Consider the following 12334-nt stretch of genomic DNA (forward strand, 5'->3'; position numbering starts at 1 on the left):
GGGGACAATTGTACTGGGCACTGTGCGCATCAATCATACCTGATATGGAATAATATCTACAGTAGATATAGCCATGTCAGGCCCCTGGTGCAGAGCACCTGCAGTACAAAATATATGTTGAAATGATCCCAGAGGGGATGAATCATTTCATTTATGATTTGTAACATTTAAGGAATTTTTTTATCCTCTCTTTTAGCCATAAAACTAGAATTACCACCCTGTAATTGTATGTCTCTGTGCACCAGTCAAGTTTCTCTTACAGTTTACATCCAATGGATACACACACACATCTTCCCCTCAACAGCACAGAAGATCTATATAATCAGCACAGTTTTAAGGTGGGCACCCAAGATTAGTGTCACCAATTCAGTATCTGACCAAATGTCTCCCCTTCTGTTCCTGAGTAATGATGTTGAGTAATGGCCAGAAAGGTGTTTTATACAGAACATTATGATGTCACAGTGAAGCTGACCTTTTACCATTTGCTTATGAAATGTCATCACTTAATCATTTTTACTCTATTAGACATTTGTGTGATGTTTTGTCATATTAGCATAAGAATTTTTGAGTCCTGGCCAAAAACATGTTTTGTGATGTCACACTGACCTTGACCTCTGATCACCAAATTCTAATCAGTTTATTTTTCGGTCAAAGTTGACCTTTGTGTCAAATTTGAAGATATTCCCTCTGTGTGTTCTGGAGATATTGCATATACAAGAATTAGTCAGACAAGGTCAAACTGACCCTGGCATTTGACCACCAAAATCTTATTAATTCATCTTTGAGTGGACATTTATGCCAAATTTTAAGAAATTCCCCCAAAGCGTTTGTGAGATGTCACATTCATGAGAATGAAACGTGATGCAAGGTCACATTAACCTTGACCTTTGACCTATGACCACCAATATCTAATCAGTTCATTGTGGTGTCGAAGTGACTGTTTGTGCCAAATTTTAAGAAATTTCCTTAGGGCGTTCTTGAGATGGACAAACCGAAGCCCTCTGGCTATCGCTGGTGTGGAGGAATAAAAAGCCTTATTAATAACATTTAATACAGACAAGTTTTAAGTAGTGCTAAAAATGTCCACTTTAGAACTTGCACGATGTTTTTTAGTGTTCACTTTATTTTTTCCATTTTACAAAGAAACTATGTTTTTTCAATAGAAAAAAAAACTTGTGAAATGAAGAAAAGTATCTAAAAGGAATGAAGGCATTTGTAAGATAGTGGTTGATGACTGTATATACTGCCCAACACTTCGATGAGAGTCATGCAGTCAAACAGCCTTTATGCTAATCAGCTTTGACTGAAGGCTTCTAAACCTAGTAGGTATGAGTCAATCAGGCAAAATAAAAGGAGTCTTAACTGAAGTCATTCCCTGGTATGACAAAGGAAAGAGACAGCGCTGCTGTAAAGGGAAAAAGGCTGAAATGTTCCCACTTACACATCAAAGCGAAGGTTCTGCTTCTCTTCAAAGAAGAAATCAAGAACAAACTTCCTCACAAAGTCGGGGTTCAACGTGTTGTCGATCACTTCTGTCCGACCAAACTGGGGGAGAGACAGAGAAGAGACACAGACAGGAAGAACAAGTCAACACCATATTGATCAATCTGTATTCAGCGAGAGGGAGGGTAACTCTGCTGCTACTTTTGTAGGTTTTAAGTTCTCAACCAGCACACATTTTAAAGTGACTAGTGATTAGTCACAATTTTTTTTACTCCATTTTAAATTAAGTTAAAATGACCCAGTTACATTTATGCACAGTCTTTCTGTTTGTAAGTCTAATGTAAATGACTTGGATTTCATTGGTTCTGGAAGCTCCACATTGGTCATCAAATGCAGGGAGAGCTGCCAGGGTTGCTCACTCTAAAGCACAGCCATTTATAGAACATTCATTTATTTATCTCATTATCTTCAGACAACAAATGACAGCTTTGCTGAGTCACTTAATCCTGATTCTTTGTGAAAGGGTTAAAGTAAATTTGGCAAATGCAGAGCTACATATTTCTCTTATCAACACAATTACTTAATAAAGGTATAACAGGCAGAAATTGGAATCCTGTGGCAGCATCACTAGGGGCCCATAGGGGCCAGGCTCCTCAAGCTAGACAGCCCATCACCAGAGATCAGAGATATTCAAATTGCTTTGCCTGGGAGCCACTTTTGGAAATAGACAGGAGGCCAGGGGCCAGTTAATAAACAAACATGATTAATATATTTGTCAGATGAATGAATAAACAAGGCAAATCCAGTTGCAACTGCCCTGCATAAGTGAAGCATATGTAGAAGTGTTCCTAGGATTTGGGGACATTTGGGGTTTAGCCCAGACCTCCATTGGGAGGTCAAGGGGATCTTCCCATGGCACTTCATAAACAAACTGCATAATTCTGGCATATAATTCTGGCACCTTGTTTACGTTCAAAGTACAAAAAAAAAATCCCCAGTATCAATCAATTCATTTTCAATGTGAATTTGGTTACAAGGCCACCAAGCACTCTATCATGGGCCAAATCTGGCCCTCAAACCCAAAGATGATCACTGCCATAGCCTGTGAAAAAAAAATATATATTTTTTTAAATATGCATATTGACATAGACAAAATTTTGTTGAAAAACAAAAATCCATGTGACAATGCACTGTGATTTTGATGGCGCTAATTCAAGTCGGGTTACTTATTTTAATTATGGGGCCATGCTGTCTAATTTACCAACATATTTATTATCTTTAGTTGAGTTCAATCCATGACACCATTTTGCAGGATTAGTTGGCTTTAGATGTTTCTCATACCAACTCTGACTTGGGGAGGACTCCTGTCTTGTACCATGCATTTTAACACTGGAATTAACTACAAGAGAAAGTGAAGTTAGAGACTTTCATTCCTACTTGGTGATATTATGTGACAGTTTTAGATTGTGTGTGTGTTTATTAGGGGTGTGACGATACATCGATCCACATTGATACATCGATTCATTGATTAACGATCCAATTACATCGATGCAAAATGAAAACATCGATCCATATTGTCATCTTAAAGATACACCTTTACTTTGAAATTCACATAGCACGTCTGTGTCACCATTTTAGTGAACAGGTCTATTTTTATTATTTTTTTGTTACAGAAGAATATTGTTTTTCATTTAAATGCCTGATACTTGGAAGAGCTCAGAAATAAAATGGTCAAATCACATTCTAGCTGTTTTTGTGAGTTGATGTAAATGATTGTGTTTGATGGGCATATGATATTGCGCCATATTGATCGCAGGCTCCTGAATCGAATCGAATCGCAATCGTATCATGACAGACTTTGTGATATCGGCAAACATCGTATCGTCATCCAAACAAATCGATATAATATCGTATCGTGATGAAGCTGGTGATTTACACCCCTAGTGTTTATGTGTAGCTTCATCCAACATTTAGCATCTTATGGCTTCTCTTTTATTTTGTATTCCTCTGCTGCGTATTCACTATATGAATGTTTTCACCAAACAACCTTTAATCAGCCAAGCTGACTAAATATGTCATTTCATTGTTTATTTTTGTGCAAACTTTTGCAGCTAACTTTAAGTTGGATTCATCATTTCATTTAAACCTCAAGGTAGTCCAGTAAAATTTACCTTAATTAAAACAACAACAACAACAACAAAAAAAGAAACGCCCACCAAGGACATACCCAAAGTTAACAGAGAGCTGTTCTTGTTCCATTTTGGTCTCATTTGAAAGGTAACACTGAAGTCAGAACAGTCTCTATGTGTCAGCCCTGCAATAGTCTGGTGACCTGTCCAGGGTGTACCCTGCCTCTCACCCAATGTCAGCTGGGATAGGCTCCAGCCCCCCTGCGACCCTCAAGAGGATGAAGCGGTTAGAAGATGGATGGATGGATGAAATGGAAGTTCTCAAGGAAAGTACAAGGTAACTCAAAATTGCCCCTAAGTACAGTACTTGAGTAAATGTATCCACATACATCTACTTACACTACTCACAGCACTTGAATATAAAAATATCATGAATGCCAGACTACTTAAACTTGTAATATATGTTGGGAATCAACATATATTTACCTCACACGGTGGCACCAAATATGTTGGGGTCAACACACTAGGCTTCACGCGGAGGCACCAAATATGTTGGGGTTAAATTGGCTATCGGAAATATTTAATAATTATTATTAATAATTAATAATTATGTTAAATAATGTGACTTAATTAACATTAAATCACCTCGTGGGGCACCATTCCCATAAAGGGAAAAATGATAGCCAGTTAAAGATATCAGTCTCATAAAATAGGCTAAACTATTAATTTGGAGTTTAATTAATAGCTAATTAAATTAATGACAACAACCAAAATTAACGGTAACGCCTGAAGGATTTCGGAGTTCTTGACGCAGCAGAGGTTGACTATTCATTCACTCTTGTGCAACATTAAACAGACAGCAGGCATGATTCCAAAAAATTATATTTATTCACAAATTAGCAAAGCAAACCAAAACACACAAATTCTAACTAACTATATACAAGCTTGGTGTATATATATGTGTGTGTGTGTGTGTGTGTGTGTGTGTGTGTGTGTGTGTGTGTGTGTGTGAAAGAGGGAAAAGAGAAAGACAAAGGCGGGTGTGGTGATCAAGTAGCCGTTTGGCCTACAAAACAAAATGGCTGACAGCAGAGAACTACCAAAATGGCCGAATCAAGGCTCGCCTCCGGTCAGGGGAGGTGTCTGTCTGACCGTGTGGTCAGGACAAAGACAAAGGAAAAGAAGCGGGAATTTTGAAATGCCTGTCTGGGGTAGCTCTGTTGAAAGCCTATTTGATAATGAGTCTATGTCAATGTGACGTGTGTTGCAAACGGTCTGGATTAGTGCAGAGATTGTTTAGTTGCATGCAAGAAACTGTTTGTGAACAGTATTAGCAAACTAAACAATTAGCTGTGGCGAAGCCAACTAATCAATGACCTAACTGCAACTATCACAACAATAACTCAATGAACAGCATCAAATCAGGTACAACAAGTCAAACAGTCTTGCTTAGCCTGTAAAGCTGTGATAAGCTATGCCCAGTTGTTACATTACCGATCCTTGAATGGATGGAGGAAAGAGTCACTCGGTGGTGTACTGCTGTTTAGCCGGCAGAAGAAGGCTGGGAAGATGGTTCCAGGTGCAGTCTTTGTTGTGTCCTTTGTTCCAAAGGTTCTGATCCGAGGAAACTGGTCGCTCGGGGTCCTTGCAGAGTTAGACACTGGGTGCTAACTCACTTAGTTCCTTGTTGCTGGAAAGCTGGTTGCAAACCTTGTGTTTGCAACAGAGTCTGTGATCAATTGCCCTCCCTTTAGTGGTTTGGGCTATGGAGCCAGGGTCTAGGCCTCTGGGCTGTTCCAGGCCCAACCGGGAAGAGGTGTGGACTGCTGAAGCTCCAGGGCAAGAAGAGAGAGAAGACTTGGAGGGAGCAGACCTTGTACAGATGCCTGTGACATCACAGAGTCACATGTCACTGTAAAAGGTCTTGTCCAATCAAGTTTTGGGACTTGAGTCTCACTGAGGTGTGAGGTGAGACCTCCTGTGGAGATGGGTGTCACCTAGCTCTCTTTGTTTGAAGACAAAGAGCATCCAGAGGAAAAAGCCTTGAAATCAGTGATGATTTTACCAAATGATAAATCATCTGTGGTCCTGTGAATCCCAACATATATATATATATATATATATATATATATATATATATATATATATATATATATGTGTGTGTGTGTGTATATATATATATACACACATATATATATATATATATATATATATATATATGTATATATATATATATATATACGTACATATGTAATTTCCAACTGGCGTAATTCAAGCATGGTTACCTTTGATGCCCATAATATTAGTTTGGAATACATTACATACTATATTGCCCTGCACCTTTGACAACAGGACAGTAATTTACTCATGTATCCTGCCTCTGATGAACACATCTTTACATAAGTGACTCTCCTGTTGATTGCTGAACAATCACACACTCCCCGATTATCTCTTGAAGGTTACAGTAATGAGCTATCGATCTGACAAGTTCCTAGAGCCATCCCACTCCACCCCCACCCCAACCCTTCCACCACTGCCTCCGTTCTTGCTCTCCTCTGTCACTCAAACTCTATACAGTGGAGATAAGAGAGTCTTCTCCATCAGGTATCATTCTCTTTGGAAAGATTTTGGTCAGAGGTTGTGAGTGACTGCTCAAACCGTCAGTTATGAGATGAGATTGTCACAAAGTCATGTCGTCATCAAAAAAGTAAGTCACTCAATAAAGTCTTAAATTTTTCCCTAATTTATTGATTAATTATTGAATTAATTGTGTATTACACAGTTCCAATCGATCACATTTATGCAATGACAAAAGCCAGTCAACACGATAATTACTGGTTTGCACTACATCCGACAGTGCGATGGCACTGATTAACAGTGGTCATTCTCTGACTATACAGTTTGTTAGCCAGCCAGCATAGACCCTGGGACTTCAACAGGGGGTCCTCAGAGTTAGTGCATGGGGGCCTCCAAATTGTTGTTTGATAAATTAATTTAACTTTTAATTTAAGTTTGTTCTGTTTTGTTTTTCAAAATATATTTGGAAAAAACACATTGACATGTATCCATCATATTATTAGCAAAGAAAATCAGCCTATCAATAAATTAAAAAAAATAAATTTCCAATACACTACATTGATGATAGACTGTTACCCGTGAATCTTTGTGCAATCATGTGAGCTAACTAACACTAAATCACCGTGTGACACTTATCAATAACGGCGAGGTGAGCTAGTTGGCTACTGTTTACAAAGGCCTACTGCTGAAATCAGGCTGCTCTCACAAAACAAAACAAAAAGCAATGCAGCCAAATTCGTACATATCCAGCATTTTTTAAAAGGCTGCAATCATGTGACCAATGCACTGGTGGTAGTAAAGGAATAACCAGCCCCTTGTAAAGTAGTTGATGTGATGGATGGGTCACAAAAAAATAGACTTTTGCCCAGGACTTTCTCCTGGAGTCACGTGGTTGGATCGGTGTGAGCATTGAGTGAACTCTGAGTCATTTTCTGGTACATCCTTACCATGTTTCTTTTCCTGAACCTAACCACAGTAACTTTTATTGCCTTGACCTAACCTCAATAACTTTATGTTAATTATGTAACTGTACGTTAAAGGGACATTGTGTAACATTTTCAGTTGTTTATTGGCAAAAATCAATGTCTGCATTCATAAATATGTCATCACTGGTGTACTGTTACCTCCACCAATAATCTGACTTATTCTCGTAAAAGGAGAATTTCGGATTTGTTTGTACATTGTGCGGGTAAGTCGTCTGTGGGGTTCCATTACGTTTCGCCATCTTGAGAATACACCCGCCAGCAAGGGACATACAGCACCGCCTTCGGCGTTTTCGCTGAGAGCCAGGCCAGCACTGCGTGACTGAGGAGCCGAAGGAGAGGAGCAAGAGGCACTTCACTACTACCCTGGCAAATCTGAAACAAAGTCCCACTCTTTGAGCATAATGCAGGATCATGCATGTGCAGCATCATGGGAGATGGAATCCTTGTCGCCAAGAAAGCGCAAAAGGGAATAGAAAAGGCAGCGTGACCGGCGAATTAAAAAACACAAAGGCCCACATCGGGGTAGCCTTTCCCAGGTAGAGAGAGCTGCTGAGGGAGAATGGTAATGCAATCACAGGCCAGCGCCACTGTTGGCTGTTAGCCGCTGTTAGCGGCCAGTCGCTAACAGCCTCATCCCTCTCCTTGCATCACTGCGCCGCTGTTAGCCGCTGTTAGTGCTGGCCTGTGATTGTATTACCTTTCTCCTTCAGCAGCTCTCTCCACCTGGGAAAGGTAACCCCAATGCTGACCCTTGTTTTTTTAATTCGCCGGTCACGCTGCCTTTTTGATTCCCTTTTGCACTTTCTTGCCGACGAGGATTCTGTCTCCCGTGATGCTGCATAATACATGATCCTGCATTATGCTCAAAGAGTGGGACTTTGTTATGCGGCAGTAGTGCCACTGGCCACTAACAGCTGTTAGTAATGCGAGGAGAGGGATGAGGTGTGTGAGGTTGAGCCACTTGTCAGTTGTCAAAGGACAAGACGTGATTGGTTTGTTTCAATTTACATCCGCCCCAACAGTCCTACGTTGTACACACAGCTAGCATGGTGAGGAGGGGGTTTGTCAACTCGCGTTGTGTGTGTCTGTGTAGGAGCCTGAATGAATACTCCATGTAGTATCGGATGACATGGTTTCATCAGTGTTATCATAGCTTTTTGGTACACAGCAGCTACAGTTGTTGCAATACGTGTTTGAAACAGTGAGGCGCTAGAGTGCGCCATCTGTTTGAATGAAATATATGATTTCAACGTAAGATGGGAGAAATTCCTACACACTGTGGCTTTAAGGATGTAATGTTATTTATAGAACGCAAATTCCTAGGTTATAACCTGCTGTGCATGCATTTTTCGTGAGATATCATATGAACCATTCTAGGAGAATACATTGGTTGAAACATATTGGACAGTTAGCTGTATTATTATAAGTGTACAGACATTCTTGTGAGCCATACTCAATTGTTTGGTAAATTAAATGAAAAGACTCAGACGCACCGTCTGCCTTAGAAACCACATGTAACAGTGCAGAGGGTGAGGCCAATGCACCTAGCCATGCTACAACTGCTACTGACTTAACAGCTACAGGCAAGCACAAACCAGAGAAGACCCAAAAGTATTCAGAGAATTATCTCAGGTGTATATGTGGTAGGGAGTCCCTGCTCTGTCTCTCTTTGAGCAACTGTTAGGATCAATGGAGATAGTGGAGCCACTGAGACAGGCCTTGTCTTCCTTCCCAGTGCCAGTGTGTTATGTTTTTTTATGTTTTTACCAACCCTGTCACATATCACTTGTCTTTGTTTAGAATGAGGCAACAAAATCACTTTAGTTGAAGTTAGGAAAAGCTTGCGATATCAATGAAATGATAATAAAGTCAAACACACTTCAGACTTTTTCTGTATTAAAGCAAACCATGAGATTTCCTTTCCCTTATCTTCACCAAGTGCTTCTGAGACATAAATGCTGTACTTGGATTTGGTGAAAAACAAATTCAATACTTCTTCAGTGAACATTTACTGGTATATTCAAAATCAACATTTTCTTATTATGTTGATACAAACTATAATCCAACCAGCATTATATTTCTTTCAAAATGTTACAAATGATTTCTATAGGAAAAGAGACAGGGTTGGTTTTAACATAATATAATTACTTTATCAGGTCTACCCAATGCATCCATAAACACACTTATTATAATTTACTGCAGTCCACTACAACACTCTGCACTAGATCATAAAGATCATACAAGATCACAATCTAACAAAAGTTAAGCATAATACATGTTACCATGGTAGTATTAGTCCCAGAGTTATCAGTGCTTATGGTATCAATTAGGGCTGTCCCTTGAATGTTGGAGATTTGAATTACCAGTCGGAGACCCATCAGTTGACTGAGACTTCAAGTCGAGCAGTCGTGTTTTTTTGTTTGTTTGGTTGGTCGGTTTCTTTTTTGCCAGTCAGTGTGCATTGTACTTCTGGGACAGTACTTCTTCCATGTGGGCAACTGCAGACATCAAGGCAACTACACAGAGGAGAGACTTTGCCCCATAAGGCTGTAAAATAATATAATCTTCTGCCTTCTACTTAAAAGTGGTGAAGTTACTGCTCACCTCAACTTAACACAATACAGTGTCTGGCATTTGTTTGATATCTAGTCTCTGCAGAAATGCTGTTGCACATTTCTGATCCGCCATTAGCGCAGTTAGCCTGTCTGCTATATTACATGAATGTCACTGTCACACTGAACATCCCACTAAACCCTGTTTAAACTCTATATGGAAAAAAGGAACAAATAGTTGAATATTTGTATTGAACAGCCAACACTGATTCAAATGACATAATTTTGAGGCTTTTACAGCCCTAGTGTTAGTGTATGTACTGTAGTTATCATTGTTAATTGCATTTGACAGGTGTCTATGATATTGTCTCCACCCACTGTATAAAGATTGACAGGTTGTGACTCCTGATTGAGACATTAAACTAGCAAAAACAAATCAAACAGATATTGGGGCTGTGTAGAGGCATTTTGAGTTAATGTATGCAATTTCAGGTGTGCTGTTTATGGACCTTGTGTACATGACCTCTCAAGAGCATGCTACGGACAATTGGATATAGTCACTGTCAGTTTCAAAAGGACATACAAAAAGTGACATGTTTTTAAAGTGAGGGATGCTAGAGAAGAATTTTAATATTGACTGTTGTTGCACCTGCAGTCCCACTGATTCTTAAAACAGAGCCTTTTGTTTCATATTAAACTGTTAAATGTCCACCCTCACTTCACAGTGGAAGAGCCCTGACATGCCTAAGGGGATGGGACAGGGAAAGGCTCATCCGGGTGGGGTGGGGGAGAGACATCTTGGCCCACTGTTGCATCACAATCTTGTGATCTAGGAGTGACAGCATCACACTGGAAGACCATGCTGCCTGCTGCCCATGAATAATAATGCAGTACCTGCATGGAGTAGGTTTTTCAAAAATGGTTGCAAAAAGCTGTAACTACTTATGTTTTGGTTTGTTTGTTGTTGTTGTTTTTTAGACAAAGAGGGAAGCAGAGCATAGAAAATATATGGTTTGTTTCAGGCACATATATGGACATATGCTGCAAGTTTTGTGATGATTGGCTCAACAGCTGTGGAGTTACATGTAATTAGGTGCTGAGCTATGCTCCTTTAAAGTTCATTAGTCAACATATTCAAAATGCAACAAGATATCAACGAGCTTTTGTTAACTTTTAATAAGCTTGGTCAACTAATGATCCACAGAAAATGTGGTACAAATGGAACATACAGTTTAGAAGAAGACATCAAAAATGGGTTTTTCAAAAAACTAAAACTAGCAAAAAATCAAGTAAGGCAGATTTGAGTTGTTCTCTTGAGGCAGAGTCAGTATAAATGGATGTCTGCATCAAGTTTAGTGTAAACCGGACGTACGGCAGAAGTGGAGGATTTATGATGTTTTTTGATCTTTAATTATAGCGCCCCCATCAGACCAATTGGGATCATATTTTTTGTGAGGCATTGACACACAACTTCCAATCAATAGTGAAAATCTCATGCATCTACAATGTACCATCTATCGAGAATGTGCAAAAACATCTCTGAATAAAAATAATAATAAATCCACACAAAAACAACAGAGTTTCCCAACAGTTTTACTCCCCTAAAGAATTAATACAAAATGAGTAAGGATTTAATTTCATAATTTTGTAACCTGATTGGATTTGGTATTAAAATAAACTGCAAAGGTCTTCATTAGAAAACACAAAGTTAATATAATCATAATCATCATTATTTAGTACTGATATTAACAATGGCTGAATTCCATTTATATATGTGGCGATTCTGGGGGAACATGTATTGTTGATGCTGGTTAACTGTTGTAGCTTAATAGGACACTTCAACAGAACCAAGCCAGCATTAAGGTTGCCTGTACTTTTCCTGTCTATCATTAGCGATGTCTTTAGTATGTCCTACGACAGGAAACAAATCAAAATGTGCGCCATGCAGTGTGCAAAATAAGGGTTAGTCTCTACTTGATGGTACTGTAAGTGCTGCCAAATTGGGAAGAAGGCAGGCGTGATTTAATACAAAATACACAGAAGTATCTGAAGGGCTTAGATGCATGATAATAAATGAAATAAAGGCAATTCTGTTTTATTAAAGAAAAACATGTATAACCAAGATCAACTGGCCAGTATGTGCAAAAAAGTATAAATATAGACTAAAAACACATTTGACCTGCACAGCCCTCCCTTCCTCATTTTTTTGACCTTCACATTACATGAACCGATCATCTGTAAAATGTACATATCTGTATATAACATACAGTATATACCTGGAAGTACAGTTTATACATTATATAACTGTATATATTCTATATATTGATTGTTGAAGGGGATTTTGTGCACTCAACAAATTCCACTGACCATATAAACTGTCAAAAGGAAATTGAGAAATCTTAAACTGCATATGAGAAGGGAAGCATCTGTTTTTCAATGCCTACATCAGTGTTCCTACACAGGGTCAGTTCCCAGCTCCCTTGATATCTGTTTCATCAGACTTTGGCATGTAACTGAAACACAGTAAGGGAATCCAGGGCCAGAATTTACATCCAGTGCCTTGCTGTATAGCAACAGTGCTAACCACTGTTCCTCTGTGCCATCCAAGCTGTGTAGTCCATACATATATTTGACCTCAGGCAGCAAA

General features: G+C 39.1%; 1 protein-coding gene across 1 annotated transcript in view; it reads right to left on the minus strand.

Moving 5' to 3' along the window:
• Positions 1 to 12334, minus strand: part of LOC117256981 (copine-9-like) — a 351865-nt gene that overhangs the window by 258396 nt on the left and 81135 nt on the right. The window contains exon 4 of the mRNA XM_033626735.2: positions 1442 to 1545. Within this exon, the coding sequence (XP_033482626.1) occupies positions 1442 to 1545 (104 nt within the window). The remainder of the gene's footprint in view (positions 1 to 1441; positions 1546 to 12334) is intronic.

The sequence above is a fragment of the Epinephelus lanceolatus genome, chromosome 1 (genome assembly GCF_041903045.1).
Source record: "Epinephelus lanceolatus isolate andai-2023 chromosome 1, ASM4190304v1, whole genome shotgun sequence".
In the NCBI taxonomy this organism is placed as follows: Eukaryota; Metazoa; Chordata; class Actinopteri; order Perciformes; family Serranidae; genus Epinephelus; species Epinephelus lanceolatus.